The 18198-nt window shown below is 36.7% G+C and overlaps 1 protein-coding gene across 9 annotated transcripts in view; it reads left to right on the forward strand.

The window, feature by feature from the left end:
- The window catches only part of TMCC1 (transmembrane and coiled-coil domain family 1), a 180272-nt gene that overhangs the window by 40673 nt on the left and 121401 nt on the right, over window positions 1-18198 (forward strand). For 7 of the 9 annotated variants that reach the window (XM_074344284.1, XM_074344283.1, XM_074344280.1 and 4 more), the window contains 2 exons: window positions 70-125; window positions 4520-4791. In XM_074344284.1, coding sequence (XP_074200385.1) covers window positions 4561-4791 — 231 coding nt within the window. In that variant the 5' untranslated portion in view covers window positions 70-125; window positions 4520-4560. Of the gene's footprint in view, window positions 1-69; window positions 126-226; window positions 4792-18198 lie in introns of those variants that run through there. The other 2 variants (XR_006724279.2, XM_010953091.3) reach the window with 2 other exon arrangements.

An 18198-nucleotide genomic window follows, 5' to 3' on the forward strand; every position in this document is an offset into this window, starting at 1 on the left:
TTCTGTGTATGCATACATAAGTTCCCCTCTAAGTTTCTCACTTTGTCATTCTTAATATTTGCTTTTCAGCTTTTCCTAACAGGATTCCAGTACACCTTAGAAGTGCTTGAGGAAGAGTGATAAAGGCAAGTATCCAACTCTTTGTCGTCAGTGAAATAACTTGGTTCATAGCCAAACCAAAAAGCTTTGGTCACCGTACCTATCAAAAAAACTAAAAAATTGGGAAGAAAAACTTAAAGTAAAAGATAATTCATATATAATGTGGAATTTTTTTTTTTGCAAAACTGTTGTAGAAAAATTATTTAAAATTCTGAGAATTTAACAAAGTTATCAGAAATGCCTGGTTTGTAGGTGGCTACTTTTCTTCCTCTTTTTTCCTCCACTTTTCACCCCTCCCTCCTGCCTGCTTTCTCCCTTATCCTTTTGTTCCCTTTTCTCTTTCCCTGCTTCCTCTGGCTTACTTAAAAGACCTTTACTTTTCAGAGAAGCTGAGTGAATAAAAGAGAAGCCAACATTTCCTTCTTATGAAAGCAAAACTTCACTTTACAGCTGAACTTGTTTGTGTTAAACCAGGGATCTCAATATGATTATTTGGGGAATTTTATAAACTGAACAATTTATTATTCATTTGAATTTTACTGCTATCTTACTGAAGAAAATAGAGGAGTCCTAAAAAACTTTCACAGCATTGAATTCCTTTAGTGCTTACTTTCTTACTGTCTGCAGCTTTATAGAGTTAATTATTACAGTATTTCTCTCTTCGGGCACAGCATTTAACCTTCCTTAATATTTCACATGTGTTGAAAGGTGGCCTTCAAGATTTTCTCTTGGACTACAGAAAACTTTGCCAAGCTTCACGTATCTGACAAGAACTATTTTTGTTTCTTTTTTTGGACAAGAAGTATTTCTTGTTTGTGTTGATGTCACAACAGTAATGCAGATGATAGTTAAAAGTGCCAGATTACATCTTACAGTAAATGCAGTGGGTTGTTTTTCAAAGTTCTTATCTAACAGTTTGATGTTTAAAGCTCAGTTTAGGTTTCTTCAGTGTTCCATATTAGATAAGCCTCTGTTAGGATCAAGATACGTTTTGCCTTTAGGAATCCCAGAATTCATTTCTTTTCTATTATGTAATCTTTGCAGCTGTGTAGGGAGCCTGTGCAAGCTTTGGCTTAGAAATTAACACTTTATTTCTAGGTTTTCTTAGGAATGCTGGCATTTCCTTGTAGTTGATCATCATTTCAAATTATTTGAGAATACACGATGTAGAAATGCTAGTGAAATCTCAAATGAAGTTAATGACATTTAAAATGTACCATATTCTCCATTTTTTAACAACAAGAAGCAGATAGCCACTTGATTAGTTTTTAACACTGTCCAATGAAACAGATTTGCTAAGTAATAAATGCCTAATACCTTTATATATGAGACAAGTAGGTCATTTGGTTTTCCAGCTGACACCATTCCTGTTTTCATTGTATCTTTTATTCTCATAGGAGGAACTTATTTTATATAGTTTGTTTCCAAAACAACAAAAACATCAGTTGTATTGTTTAGCTAATGCAATATAAATAAGGAAAAAAGTAAATTACTTCCTTGTTATCAGCCTGCTGCTTTCACCTTCACCTGTCTTCGCAGGGTCTAAATAGCCTAGTGTAAAAAGGGGTTAGTTGATACACACCATTATTGGATTATCTTGGTTACATAGCCCCTTTTCTCTGAGAGGCTCAAGCTTTGCAGAGTGGAAATAATTTAGTGACTGGTAGTCTGTCCTCCAGACTCATGAGGGAAGGTGAGGAGAACTGTGTGTACTATTGGCAACATCCTCACAGAGCCCTAGAAAACTCTAGTACAGGCCAAAATAGTCATTAATCTAGTAGGATTAAGGGTTTCTTTCTTGGCTCTCCCAAAAGGAAAAGGGAAAAATAAAAACAATGCACAATCAGGGAAAGGGTAAGAGGCCCCAGTTGTGTGGCAAGATTTTAGTGTGGCCACAAAGAATTTGAGTGAAAGGCAGTGAAATTTCCCATTGTCATGGCTGCTACTCATTTGCCTAGTTTGGGAGCAAAGAATTTTGTGGTATTTAGACTGTAGGGGGCAAACAGCAGTAGAGTGCGTGTTTAGCATGCACAAGGTCCTGGATTCAATCCCCAATACCTCCACTAAAAAATAAAACTAAAAATTAATTAAAAAACACATAAATAAACCTAATCCCCCCCCCAAAACAAACAAACAAAAGTAAACAGTAGTAAGGTACTGGTGAGAGACAAATAAATGTTTTCAATCCTGTCAACACAGTTTATGCTTCTGAGTCGTGAAGAGGTCAGGAGATGGGAAATAGGTTGGAAGAGTATGGTCAGCAGAGCCCCAATGACAGTGTCTATATACCTGGTGAGAAGGTCTTCTGAGAGTAGTTACCAGGAAGAAAGGCCTAGTGGGTTTGTATTCTGTCCCTTTGAATTCTAGTAGCCTTGAGTTCCCAATGATACATCCAGCTAATTGATGCCCTTTAAATTGCTGCTTGGTGGCAAGGAGTCTGCGTATCCATCCCCTGAATATGTCCACCCTTGTGCTTCATTGGCAGTCACTTTGACTGTTCAAACTGCTTTGTATTGTGTAGGGAGTTTTAAAGCCCTTCGAACAAAAGGTTGAGGTAAAATATGGAAATAAAAAACTTCCTACACCGTATTTTGTCCTCTCTAGCAGGTTCTGTGTGTTAATACAGTTTTGTTCTACATATTTGCAGAAACTCAATACAAAAATAAACACTATTATGAAAAAAATCTCATCCCTACCATCTCCTCTGCTTTTTTTTTGCATGTGATTTTCGTAACCATGGCAATTGTGCTGACCTTATATCTCTTAGTTTCAGCTTCCTTTTAATTTCCTGCATTTAATAATGGTGTGTAGTTGCTATTTGACCTTTTTTCCCTCTCTACTTTTCAGTCATATTCAGCTACTGTGTCACTTCTTTACATTTGAATTTGTGTGAATACATTTGTCCCTTGGTATCCTTGGAGGATTGGTTCTGGGACCTCCACAGATACCAAAATCTTCAGATGCTCAAGTCCCTTACGTAAAATGGCATAGTATTTGCACATTAACTATGCACGTCCTCCCTTAAGTATAAGTCATCTCTAGACTATTTATAATATCTAATAACAATGTAAGTGCTATGTAAATAGTTGCTGGGCATATGACAGATTCAGATTTTGCTTTCTGGAATGTTCCCCCCAAATATTTTTTGATCCAGGGTTGGTTAAATCTGCATATGTTGAACCCGTGGATACGGAGGGGTGACTGTATATGGGAAGCCTCTGTCAGGGATGACACTATTCAGAGGAAGGGATTTCTTTGAGTCTCTTTTCTTGATGGCTATTGCTGAGCAAAGCTGTAGTCTCTCTGAAGACAGATTCTGCCTGGATCTTTCACTCGTATGGTGCCAGATGGACATTTGTGCTCCAGCAGATAATTCAACTTACAAGACTTAATTTCCATTTTCTTCTCAAAAGAGTAAACCTGTTACCCGTAGCTGCCAGTGACCTTGATGAGTATGAATGGTAACCAGAAGTTCCTCTTTTCCATTAAAATCCACATACAGTTGGATTGGGATATCCACTTCTCACCGTTATTCTTCGAATTTACTGAGCTTCAGCATGTAGATAATTAACTGTGGGTTATGAATGAGAGGAAATTTTACATTCAATAACAGCTAGACTGTACATACTGAATGCTCTGTTCTCTCCTGATGTTCCAAGTAGTGGCTGGTCTCTCAACTGTTACTGCGGTTCCCGTTCTAAGATGCCTCCTCTAGTGTTTAATTCTCCTTGGTGTCGAAACCTGTAGGGATTTTTTTTAAAAACATTGCTGTTTGCATTTCCTGTGTACTTGTTTCTGAGCTTTTTCTCCTATTCTAGAAAATAACCATTATTCACTATCTAGAAAACTATCTTTTAATCTTCTGATTAAAGATTGCTTAATGATAGTGCCTATTTCTTTGGCTAGTGGCATGTTTTTCTTTGTTTTAACACTGGAGTTTCTGCATGGATTTATAATATGAGGTTCTTTTTTTTTTTTTTTTTTTAACATTAGATAGGCATGAAGCCTCCGTCTCACAGCTGCATGTGTAGTTACTGTTGAAGCAATGCCTACCTAAGTTGACAGTGTTGGTGTGTTTAAATTTTTTTGAGTTTGCAAATAAGCATATTAAGTCTACTGATGGAGCCTTCGGGCAGTGAACAGTTATTTGAGGACCCTGATCCTGGAGGCAGATCCCAAGATGCAGAGGCCAGAAAGCAGACAGAATCAGAACAAAAGTTGTCTAAAATGACCCACAATGCTTTGGAGAACATTAATGTGATTGGCCAAGGCTTGAAGCATCTCTTCCAGCACCAGCGCAGGAGGTCATCAGTGTCTCCACACGATGTGCAACAAATTCAGGCAGATCCAGAACCTGAAATGGATCTGGAAAGCCAGAACGCATGTGCTGAGATTGATGGTGTCCCCACCCACCCCACAGCTCTGAATCGTGTCCTGCAGCAGATCCGAGTGCCACCCAAGATGAAGAGGGGGACGAGCTTGCATAGTAGGCGGGGCAAGCCAGAGGCCCCAAAGGGAAGTCCCCAAATCAACAGGAAATCTGGCCAGGAGATGGCAACTGTTTTGCAGTCAGGCCGACCCAGGTCTTCATCCACTACTGATGCTCCCACCAGCTCCGCCATGATGGAAATAGCTTGTGCCGCTGCTGCTGCCGCTGCGTGTCTGCCAGGGGATGAGGCGTCTGCAGAGCGGGTGAGTCTGTTAGATTTTCTGTTAACTTGTTGTCCTTTGTGTCTAGGACTCTGCAAACTTTGCTTTGGTGACTAAAAAGAGGTATCTCAAAGTTGTGGGAAAAAATTTTCCCTTTTTGTTAAATAAATGGGATGAATAATAATCATTTAGCTAAAAATGAATGCTTATAATTGTATTCATATTTACTTCCTAACATATTGCTGTGTTTTACTTTACCTTTTTGCTGAAGCCTTCGGTATACTTCATGTGCTCTTCATTTATTAAAAAGGCTCAGTTTTATGGTAGAGGAGCAAAGATGTTTTGTTTGCTCTTGTTGCTTTGGTTTTGCACATGAACAGGCTTTCTTACATTAATGAAAATATGTGTATTGTTTTAGAATGTGGGTTTGTCTGTGCTTAGCATGGGAATATGCTAAATTGCTTATAATTTTCATACACACTGTCCACATTGTCAGCATTCTACAGAAGAGCATGTGTATTCTTAAAATTTACTCTTAATGAACAGGTTTTTTTGCTCTACTTGGAAGGGAGAACTAGGCATAACAAATTTAGGGGAAAATTCTTTGGAACACCTCTCATTTCACCTCTTAGTTATGGTTAGTTGAGGCACTAACCTGAAACTACGTATACAGTAGAAGAAATAGTTTTGCCAGGGTTTGAAAACTCAGATGCATGTAGGCAGGCAGGTAGCGACAATGAGTGAACTCAAGTGCTAGGGGCTTGGACAGACTAAAGAGAAAAGAGTACGTGCCCTGTCTAAAGGGGCAGTGTTTTCTTAGCTTTAACTGATCGTTGTAATTTAGTATCGTGAGCCCATTCTTCCCAGGGCTTCTGAGTGTTTAAGAGAAGGTAGAAAGTTAGATGAATAATCTCTTGATTTTTAACATATTATGCAAGCCAAACAGAACACATTTGCGGGCCCGGTCTGCCCTTTAGTCACCATCTTGCTGTCTTTCGGCTTTGTTTTTATGCATTCCTTAAGGCTTTTATTATAGTCAGTCACTTTCATTCAATGTCTGCTTCAGGCACCAATATGTTTATTTTACTGGATATTTAGGCTAGAAATCTAAATAGTGAGTCTAGTACCTTTAAACCTGTCTTACGTAAATGTGACACTAAGAACAAAAAGGTAGTAGACGAGGTCACTTTAAGAAGTTAAACATGTGAGAAAAACAGATCACCAGAGTAACAGAATCATTAGAATAATGATTCACTTCATTAAAGTATAAATGAGGAAAAGTAGCATATATTTATGCCCATAGTATCTTATGGTAAAGTAAAAAGGACTTCTGGTCATCAATTATGCCATCTAGTAGGCAATAAACACTAACAGTGTAACTATATAATTTGTCTTAATCTTTACCAGAGAACATTAAGAACTTTATTACTAGTGAATTAGACTTTTATGTCATAATGAAAAAGTATAAGTAAAGCATGTTGTTTGCATTTACATTGTTTTGGGAAACTTCATAGAAACAGAGCCAGGCGAGAACTTTTTTTTTCATAGAATTGTTTTTTTTAATGTTCTTTGTCAACTTTATTGACATATACTTCAATAAAACCCAGTAATTTTAAATGTACAGCTTGATTAATTTTGAAAAAATGTATAGTCATGTGACAACAATCATGGTATAGAACATTTCCATCACCCTGGAATTTTTTCTCATGTTCCTTTGTGCAGTCTGTCCTCTTTTCTCTAACCAATCCTTGGACCTTGGCAACCACTTATTTGCTTTTTATCACTTTTGTTTTGCCTTTTCTAGGATTTAATGTAAATAGTATCATATAGTGTATAGTCTTTTATGTTTAGCTTCTCTCACTTAGCATAATGCTTTGGAGATCCAGCTAAGTTGTTTCATCATTTTTATTGCTGAGTGGTATTCCATTGTGTGTCTATTTGTTTATCCACTCACCAATTGATGGACATTTAGATTATTTCCATTTTCTGGCTATTATGAATTAAGCTGCTGTGAACTTTCATATATAGGTCTTAAAGACAGTTAAAATTTTTATTATTAAAAAATTATCAAAAAATGATACATATATTGAATATTTTATTTTAACTTAAAACCAAGATATTACATTTTATTTTCCTTTTTTAATTGAACTATAGTTGACATACAATATTATATTCATTTCTGGTATACAACATAGTGATTTGACGTTTATATACGTTATGAATTGATCACCACAATAAGTCAAGTAACCATCTGTCACCATACAGAGTTATTACAATATTATTACCTTTATTTCCTTTGCTGTACATTATATCCCCTTCACGCATGTTGCCTGCTCCCCACCCCTCCCCTCTGGCAACCACAAGTTTGTTCTCTGTATCCGTGGGGGTCTCTGTTTTGTTTTTAGATTCCACGTATATGTGAAATCACATGATATTTGTCTTCCTTTTACTTCACTTAGTGTAATACCCTCTAGGTGCATCTCTGTTGTTGCAAATGGCAAGGTTTCATTCTTAAGGCTGAGTAATACTCCATATTTTTGTATATATCAATCACGTCTTTATCTACCAGTGGACACTTAGATTGCTTCCATATCTTACCTATTATAGACAGTGCTACAGTGAACATAGGGGTGTATGTATCTTCTCAAATTAATGTTTTCATTTTCTTTGGATAAATACCCAGAAGTGGAATTGCTGGATTGTATGGTAGTTCTACTTTGAATTTTTTGAGGAACTTTCATACTTTTTTCCATAGTGGTTGCACCAGTTCCCATTCCCACCATGCCTGAAGGTTCCCTTTTCTCCACGTCCTCACCAGCACTTGTTATTTGATGTCTTTTTGATAATAGGCATCCTGAGAACTGTGAGGTGATACCTCATTGTGATTTTGACTTGCAATTCCCTGATGATTAGTGAGGTTGAGCATCTTTTCATGTGTCTTTTGGCCATCTGCATGTCTTCCCTGGAAAAATGTCTCTTTAGGTCCTCTGCCTATTTTTTAATCAGATTGTTTGATTTTTTGATAATGAGTTCTATGGGTTCTTAGGTTATTTTGGATATTAACCCCTTTCTGGATATCATTTGCAAATGTCTTCTCTCATTCAGCGGACTTTTTGTTTTGTTGCTTTCTTTTGTTGTGCAAAAGCTCTTGAGTTTGATGTAGTACCATTTGTTCATTTTTGCTTTTGTTGCCCTTGACTGAGGAGACAGATCCAAAAAAATACTGCTAAGACTGATGTCAAAGAGCATAACATTTAAAAAATGTAAATGTAAATCTGCTGATGGGACTTCTGTGCCTTGTACTCATTGCGTGAACTGTAAGTTCTAGTTTTCATTTTTATAATGTGATGTGATAACCCAGTGCCACCGGTGAAGCAGTCCAGGATGGAATTTTAGATTTTAATAATCTCTTGAAATGTTTTCCCCACCTTAAATTCATTTTTTTAAAAAGCATCTTGCCTATATTGAGTCTTAAAGTGCTTACCTTAATTTTCAAGGAAACAGCAGCCCTCTTTCTATTCGTATCTGATTGATTTATGTAGTATCTAATTAAACTATTTAATTATAATGAGTGTAACAAACTGATGTGGGAGCAAGATGTATGTGGAAGAACTAGCCATGCACATCGATCATCCTCTGGGCATCAAGTCCACACGTCTTTCAGAGAACAGAGAGTATAAGAGTAATATGTCATTTCAGTGGAGGTTAGTCTGGAGAGCTGCTACTCTGCAGTATCACTAGTGTGTGGGATTGAATGTTTAAAATTCTGAATATTGGCTCCTCTATTTTTATATCTTTTTTCTTTTTTAACTCAAAGGTCTAAGGACGAAAATGTTTAATACTGATTATAAACAGTTAAGTACGCTGATGTTTCTGTCCTGTGGAGTTAATATCATTCCTATAGACTTAAGACAACATGCAACGCTAAGATAAGTGTTGGTTTTCTAATGTATCTGTTGTGTTTGAAAGCCACCTGCTTTTGCCTTAGCCATCTGCCATGTAACCAGTCTAGTTTCTAAAGTAGATTCTTGGCCTTTAAGCTAGATTTCCTTTTTTAAAAAAATCAGATTTGGCAAGTATTTATTTATGCCTAATATATACAAAGCATGGCTTTGACCTGATGTGGGAAGTGGACCTGGTTGGCACAGTCATGCCATGTTGAATACAAAGGTTCTGTTCATTTTCAGGTTTTCTAAGGTCAGTCTTTTTCCCACAGAAAAATTTTATTATCCCAACCAGTCTGCTGCAGTACTTGTACGGAAATGTCTTAAACTAAGTATATATGTACTTAATAAACATAGGCCATATATAGTTGGTCAGATTACATCATTTAAAGGATTATGTTTAAATTCACAAAGGCAAATTGATGTAATCATAAAGTAAATTTATCTATAAATGCTTTGTGATTTGAAAGTAAAAAGTTAATTTTTTTGAATGAAATATTCTCAGTGTAGTAAACTTTTAAAACACAGAAAAGAAAAGAAAAAAGATTGCTAATATTTTTGTTTTCTCAATATATTACTTATCTATGAAAATATATATAGAAGAAAATTTAAATTTATTTTTTAGTTTTAAGATTAACATTTTAAAATAAAACCAGTCTTATTAAATGCAGTTTTATATTATTTTTGATTAAAATTCTATCATGAATGTTTGTAGTAATAAACATTCTTTATAGATTTTTTACTGATTGTGTAATATTACAATGTATTTTGTTGTAATGCCATAATTTGTGTTAACTATTTTTTTTATACATTGAGTTGGAGATGGAGAAATGAATATATTTAAAATTTCAATGTAATTTCCTTTATATAAAACAGTATATGAAATAAATCAAGAGATAAGTAGGAGTACCTAGTGGTGGTGATGATAATGATAGCTACTGTTCATTTTGTGCTTATTATGTGGTAGGCAGTGTGTTTAAACACTTTATATCATCTTCTCATTAATTCTAAAACAGCCCCCTTTTTTAAATTTTCTCTTTTTTGTTGATGAAATAGAAGGATAGAGCAGTTTAATATGCCCATTATTTCACAGTTCACATATTTTGCAACTGGAGTGTTTCAGAATTGAAATAAAAAGTCTAAATCATTTATATTTTGATTAGATATGTTTTAACTAGTCTGCTAGGGCCTATCTGATTAAAAAACTCTTTTACCTATCATACCAAACTTTCTCCATTTTCATACAATGAGCATTGGTTTAAGTACTTGAGAGATACAAAGATATAGGAACTGTATTTTTTTCTCTCTGTACTTTAAAATGTTAACAACTTTGTAATGTGATTGAAACAATCAGCTCTTGGCATTTAATTTATGAAAATTCAGGGTTAGCATTGCATACATAAAAATGTTCTTATTTCAGATCCTTCTGTCAGATTTTTAAAAATGGCTACCACATAAGACTGTTTCTATTACACCTAACTGTTCATATCTAAAGTTCTCCAGGGTATATCTGCAAACTTTCTGATCCTAGACTCATGAACTTATAGTCTAGTTGTGGATATGGCAAACAATATGAAATAGTATTCATATGATAAGTAGTGTGGACAAGTTGAAAAAAGGAAGATGATTCTGTGAATAAAAAGCTTAGAGATGGTGAGTGCTTTGATTAGGGTCTTGTAGGAGAAATAGGATTTAGAAGTGTGTGTACGTTGGGTACGAAAAGAGGTTGTTGCAGAAAGGGGAGTGATGTGAGAAAGGAGAGCAAGCTTACCAGTGGGAGAGTCAGGTAGAGCGGCCGAGGGAGCATCGAGTAGATGACGCAGGTCCTATTTGGAATGAGGTAAGCTATAAACTTGTCTCTCTTTGTCACTTCAGGTCATCTATTCAACATGTTTGATTAAATTTTTGAGTGCTTGTTATATGCAATATAATCAGAAAAATGCTGTGGTGGACATAGAGATGCATGACTCAGCCTAGCTCTTAAGGTTTTTATAACTAGCAGGAAAGATAAGATGTGCACATAGAAGTTTGTGAGTTTTAATAAAGCACTTTAATATGAATTATCTCACTTGATCTTCTTAATAATTCTATGAGATGGTAATGAAGGTACTTATTGTCATAATTTCACAGACTAGTAAACATAAATGATTTCAGGGTCACACAACTTGTAAATAAGGGGTGAAGCTTTTGGCTTTTGTAGTCTAGTTCTCTTTCTGAAACACTGCTGCCTCCCCAGTGTAATACAAGATAGGGTGTGATAAGCACCACAAACAATGTAACAATGTGTGTGTTTTTTATAGAAACACAGAAGGAGCAATTCTGTCCCGAGGAATCTGGGAAAGCTTTGAAGGAGGGGGTACAGGAATTTAATGTGGGTAATAGGACTGAGGATATATTTTCTACCTTAAAGACTTTTTGGAATAAAAGTAATTAGTGTTCTCTTAGTAAAATTTACACTCTTTCAAGGTGTATTATGGACTTGAACAACAAGGCCTGTGACATTTTGGCTGATATGTTGAGAGGAGGCCTAGTGTACACAGGGCTTGCAAGACAGGCACCAGGTCTTAGCTTTATATCCCTCCCAACACCTAGCAGGACAACATTTTGCACACAAATATCTTGTGCAAAAAGAGCATATTAGGGTATTTATTGACTAACGAGCAAATCCTCTTCTCTGTCTGCATCCTAAGTGTTGTGTCCTTTGGAGTTTTAACCATAACCCATACCACTCTTTTCACTCCTCTGTGAATTTAAATGGTGTCATATTTTCAGCTTCCACAAAATTCTGGTCTCCAACCTGACCAATCCTGTGATCTTCAGTACTAGTTATCTAACTGTTTGTTGGATGCCTGCATAGGCAGCTCAGACTCAGTGCTTACAAATTTAAATTCATCCTCATCGCTCAGAAACCTTTTTGCCTTCTAGTATGTTTTCTGGCTCAGCTATTTCCAAACTTAGGACACTAGTTGAAAGTAAGATTTCTGTGCCCCATTCCCAGAATATCTAATTTAGAAAGTCTGATATGGAGCCTAGAAATCTGCATTTTTAATCAAGGCCTCAGATGATTCTAGTGCAGTCAGTCCATGAGTTTGAGTATTACTGGACCTGAATTTGTGGAGCCACCAGTCACCCACGTTGGCAAGCTTAGCATTATCCAGACCCCTCCCACTCTTTAATCACATGATCCCCAAGGTTGCCTCTCTTTTCCAGTCCTTAATCAGTGCCCTAGTACCCTTTCAAATCCTTCTTCTCCATGCTGCATACAGCTTGTGAGAGCTATCTAAAGTGCAAAAACAAAGCATGTCATTTCCATTGCTTAAAATCCCTTCATTGGCTCCATCATTACCTGAGAAGTAAAGAAGTTTCCTTAATTTTTCAGTTATACATGAACATACATACTTACATTGTCACGTTCTCTTTCACTGTGAGCCACCACGAAATCCTGTATACATTTCCCTGTGCTACACAGTACAATCTTGTTTATCTATTCTACATTTTGAAATGTATAACTGAAAAATTGTGCTCTGCACTGGAATTTGACACAACATTGTAAAATGACTATAACTCAATAAAAAAGTTAAAAAAAATAATAAATGCATGTTACATAAATTAAAAAAAAAAAGTTTCCTTAAAATGACATGCAAGACCTTCCATGATTTAGCCCATGTGGATTTCTTTACCTCGTACCACTCCCAGCTCATACAGCAACTAGTATTCCTTTTCCACACTTTTTATTCTTCTTCTAAAGTTTTTCTTATTTCCATATTTTGGCTTATGCTTTCATTCAGTTGTTCATTCAACAGATATATATTAAGTATGTGATACCTGCTAGGAACTGTGGATACCGTGATGAATAAAAAAAGATGTGATCCTTACTCTCACAGAGTTTGAGATGGGGACACATATTAAATAATCATTTTAAGAAATCTAAATTTTCAAGTGTGACAAGTGCTTCTAGACCCTATTATAGGGACATTTGACCTAGTTAGGGAAGTCAGGGTATAATTCCATGAGAAGGTGACAGAGATCTGTAGGAGAAGCTGAGGTGATCAGGTAATGGAGAGAGAAGTACTAGGGCACTAAGACGGAAGGAAGTTTACTGAGTGAGGGATAGAATGGCAGGGGTGTGTGGAGGGGGGCACGCGTACACGCAAGCACATGCTGGTCAGGGCTGGAGAGACAGGAAGTTCATACAGACACTTGCAGACAGTGTTTAGGAGTTTTTCTTCATCTAGGAGGAATGAGTAACATCAAAGCATTTTAAGCAAGGGGGGGCATTTTCAGCTTTGTGATCATAAATATCACTGTGCTTGTAGCATGGAGAATGGATTGGACGAGGTTCAGATGGAATTCAGGGAGATGAGCCAGAAGGCTGTTGTGTCCAGGTGAGAGAGATGACTGTAGTTTGGATCAAAGAAGTGATGGTGGCAGTGGAGAGGAGACGTACCTGAGGGCAGGGATTCATACTTGAATTCCCTGTGCCTAATACCTCTGCCCTTGGATTATTTGTTTCATGAATTAGTGGTAAATAGAGATAGGAAGCAAGAGGGGATGCCTGGTGAGTTTGAAATAGAGTAAGCTTTCATTCAGTCATTCATCAATATTTATTCAATGCCTACTGTGTACTAGGCAATGTTCTAGGTAGTTGGAATACACCAAAAAACAAAATAGGCAAAAATGTATGCCCTTACAGAGTTTACTTTGTATCAAAGGAAATAGCATACAATAGATATAATAAATGAATGATATGTTATATTGGAAAAATGATAAATATTATGGAAAAGGTGAAAAAATTCTAGTGGTATAAGCAAGGTCAGGAGTGTGTATAGAGGGAGGGGGAGTTGCAGTATAAATAGGATGATACAGGTGACCCTTATTGAGAAGGTAACATGAGTAAGGTCTTGAGGAGAGGAAGGAGTTAGTAATGAGCCTGGCCATCTGGGGATTAAGCACTCAAGGCAGGTGAAGTAGCTCCAGAGTGGAAGCCTGCCTGACCATGTTCAGGGAATAACAAGGAAGCCAGTGTAGAGGAGCTGAGTGAACCGGGGACAGTAGTGAGAAATGAGGTCAGAGAGATCACAGGTAGCAAGATCAAGTAGGGCCTCACGGGTATTGTAAGGACGTTTTGGCTGTATTCTGAATGAAATGGGGAGCCACTGGAGGGTTTTGAGCTTAAGGGTGATGTGATCTGACTAATTTTGGCTCACTCTGGCTGCTGTAATGAATAGACAGCAGGGGATCAAGGGTGGATACGAGGAGGACCTGTTTGGAGTCTGTTTTATAATCTAGGTGAGAGGTGATGATAGCTGAAACCAGGGTCTTACCTGCCTAAAATAGAGCAGGTGGAAAGATCAAAGCAAGAGAATAATGCTGGTCAGTTGGAAAGATTTTGAAGATCCCTATAGGATTTTACCTAGAAGGCAAGTGGAGTTAATTGGCAGTATTGTACATTAAGAAAGGGATTCTAGATGAAGAAAAGAATAATGAGCCTGGTTGTAGATTTTATGCAACATCATAAACATTTTAGAAAACTACTAAATTATTGCAACTGCAGCTTTTTCTGTAAATAGTAATTGTAAATATTTTTGACCATATGGTCTGTCTTGCAACCATTCAACTGTGTCGTAGCATGAAAGCTTAAGTAGAAGGCCCAAAGAAAGAATTGAAATTTAAGGAGATGGCTATTGAATACGTGTTTTCATGACAGGAGTTTAGAGATAGGCCATGTTTTGAAGCAGTGGTTAAGTTTCATAGTGGTTCGGCAGTCACTTACACATTTCGTGGTGTAAATTGAGATTATTTAAGTAAATGCTTTGAAGTTCCAATGTAGGACAGTCGACCCTTGAGCAAAGCAGGGTTTGGGGCGCTAGCCCTTAGCACAGTTGATCATACTGCCAGCTCTACCTCAGCAACAAAGGAATTGATAAATCACTCACCCAAGAACAGGAAGCTCAGCCAGTTTGGATATAATCAGGACTCAAACCCTAATTCTTTTGATTTAACATATTGTGATCTCTAATCAAACACACACTTTTCCTCCACACTTAGTTAAATTTAAAGATCTGTAAAATGAAAACACAGGTACTATATTTATTGAAAAAAAAAATCCACGTATAAGTGGACCCATGCAGTTCAAACCCATGTTGTTCAAGGGTCAACTGTACATAAATGTGCTACAGTATTAGGATAGTGTTAGTGTTTAATAATAACATGGTACCATCAGGAAGGAGAATTATAGGAGAAAGGAGGCCTGCTAATTCAGAGTAATTTCAGTTGATTCAGTTGCCTCAAGTTTTTGCATATTATAATTGTTGTTTTATGATGAGTCACACTTTTGACACTCAGATTACTTATAACATTATAAAGTCAGGTTTTATACCACATTCGCAAATGAAATTCTCAAGTGGAAAATAACTGTTTCATTAAAATGTGCTGGATTATAATGGAAAATGGTTTAAAAAAAAAAAAAAGATTCTGTCCTGGATTTGCCATTTATTAGCGAGTGATTTAGGCAAGTCACTTAACTATCTGATCTTTAGTGCTCCTGCCAAGTTTGCTCTTTGTCTGTGATGTGGACCATGAAAATTGTACAGATGAAGGTGCAAACCTGGTTTAGTGTACTAAAAGCTTTCATGGTGATATCTCAGTTTACATGCTCTTCTGTTGTATCTTTTATAAAATACAGTGGGATCAGAAATGTTTTCCCCAAATGTTTGTTTGTTCATGCATTTGTTCAGTAATTGTTTATTGAGTGTTTGACCTAGCGTTGTTTTAGGTTAGGGATCTGCAGCTTTTTCTGTAAATAGAAATTGTAAATATTTTCAACCCCATGGTCTGTCTTGCAACCATTCAGCTGTGTCGTAGCATGAAAGCAACCACCTGTAGGACTTAAGTGAATGGGCGTGCCTGGGTTTGGCCGTAGTGGGCAGTATCTGGGTGTTGTCCCGTACTTTCCCACCACAGTTTTAGGTGCTGAGAATATGAGTGAATAAAACGTAAAAACACTTGCCCTTCTGATGTTTAAGAGGAGGTAAACAAAATATATAAGTAAATTGCACAGTATGACAGTTGTAAAAGAAGATAAAGAATTCTAGGGCAGGACATTTTAAGCAGGGTGGTCAGGGAGGACCTCACTGATCCATGAGCAAAGACCTGAAGGGTGTGAGGGAGCTCACCAAACCTCTCGAGAGAGAGAACTGGGAAAGAGCAAAGGGAAAGGTCCCAGAGGCCTGTTCTATAAAGAAATTTTGCTGAAACTATTTTTTTCTTCTTTTTTCTTTTTGGCATTGTTATGAGTTGAGAATGGTAATGCATAGCAAGGCTGTTAAGTCGTAGCCATGTGCCAAATGGGCAAGGAGCAATACCTGGAACAGTTCTTATTAGTGAGAATTTGATCTGTACGTATTATTTACACTTAAGTCATATGGTTTAAGTGTCAGTGCTTTTCACCTTGTTAAGAAACAAAATTCAACTGAGTAAATTTAAAGATCTTTTTAAAAAATGGAAGTATGGTTGATCTGCAGTATTGTGTTAGTTTCAGGTGTACAGCAAAGCGATTTGGAGATACATATTTTTTTCCTTCGGTTCTTTTCTATTATAAATTATTACAAGATACTGAATATAATTCCTTGTGCTATACAGTAAATCTTTGTTGTTTATCTAGTTTATATACAGTGGTATGTATCTGTTAACCCCATACTCCTAATTTATCCCTCCCTCAACTTCCCCTTTGGTAACCATAAGTTTGTTTTCTATGTCTGTGAATCTGTTTTGTAAAATTTGAAGATCTTACTGGCTTTATTCAACAATTCATGAACTGGGCAACATCCAGTCTACCAAATAGAAAGGAACTCTGAAGAGCTGTACAAAATGAAAGATGTTTATAAGCAGAAGGGGGAAGGGATCCCTTTTTTTTAATCCCTTTTGTCCCTGTTATAGGCAGAAGGGAACAAGGAAGTTATACTAGGCAAAAAAGCGTGTTATTTATTGCTAGGTTACTTTCCCTGTAGAGGATGGCAGGGGTTACCTAGGTGACTCTGAGTAGTCAATTCCTGGTTGGCTGTTGTGAGTCCGTTTCTGGGCGAGGCAAAACTAACTTAATTTTCAATTTGGTGACATAAGGATTAGCATAAGTGACTCCACTTGGGGCCTATTGTCTTGTTTTTTTTTTTTTTTTTTAACAAACTTACATGTGCTTATATGTGGCTTTTGGAATAGTCATGTGAAATTGCCTACCCTAAGGTGTAGTTTCAGGTTACCCTTTGTCCCGAAGTATCTCATGTTCTATTTGTGTTATCTATACACACAAGTATTCATACTATTCAAACACATTTCTAAATATGTAAATTAAAATTATCTTTTTTATTAAATGGGACATTTCTTTATAACAGATAATTTTTATCCCACCAATTACTGTCCCATAAGTGCCCTTGAGTTGGAGATTAGCACTTTGAGAGCTCCATTTAAATCATGTTAACAGCCTTATTTTCAGAGACCTTACAGTCTCTGTTGGGATGGTAAGATTCACACAAGAGAGAGTCAAAGAAGCGGTGTGATGTGGTATAATCAAGCCCAAAGTCAGGAGCGTGCAGTTTCAGATTTTTAAGAATGCCTCATTTCTGTTATTTAACATCAGCATGACCTTAAACAAATTAAATTCTCTAGGTTTCATTTCCTTCATTTTCATTTTCAGGATGAGGTCATTGTACTATATAACACTTAATGTTACTTTTAATTTGAAAATTAGAAGCAGGGTAAAGAGATGACGCCTTTACAGTTGAGGTGGTTGATCCAGTCACCCTAGGCTCTTCTCGACCACCTGGAGGGCTGAGGCAGTCAGTATCTATAGCACACTTAGAACCCCTTGTCAGCGGCTAAAGGCTTTGATAGAGAACACTGTATAATCAGGTGTTACTGAAATTAAGAACAGCAGAAATTCAGAGAAGGCAGAACTAAGTGTGGGGTCAGCTATTGACAGGGACTTTACAGAGAATGTGCTCCTTGTAGGATGTCTTAGGAGTATGAGGCACACTGAGTATAGATCTTCTCCATCACAAGACAACACAATACATGCAAATTTCAAGTTTCAAAATAGCTGAGGTAAGCTTTAAAAAGAACAGAAAAAAACCCCAATTGTGAGCCTCTCAAGAGCCAGGACCATGTGTTAGTTATCTTTATTTTTATCCCACATAGACCCCTAGTGCCTAACTAGTATGAGGACTAGTAAGACATGTAGAAGAAGTGAGAGATAAGATTGGAAGAGTGTATGATTATATAGCTGATTTTTAAAATGTCAGTTTAGGGGAGAGTTCTTTGATTTAGCATTATGAATATGAAACTAAATCATTTTGATTGATGATGTGACTGGATATAGGGGCCCATCATATATTTTTGAAAGGAGGGGTTGCATAGTGAAAATATCATGTTTGATTTTTTAAATAGTTACATTCAAGATGGAAAGAAAAAAAAAAACAGCTGAGGTATCAGGGAGTTAAGCTAAGAAGTT

This window comes from Camelus bactrianus, chromosome 17, assembly GCF_048773025.1.
Source record: "Camelus bactrianus isolate YW-2024 breed Bactrian camel chromosome 17, ASM4877302v1, whole genome shotgun sequence".
NCBI lineage: Eukaryota > Metazoa > Chordata > Mammalia > Artiodactyla > Camelidae > Camelus > Camelus bactrianus.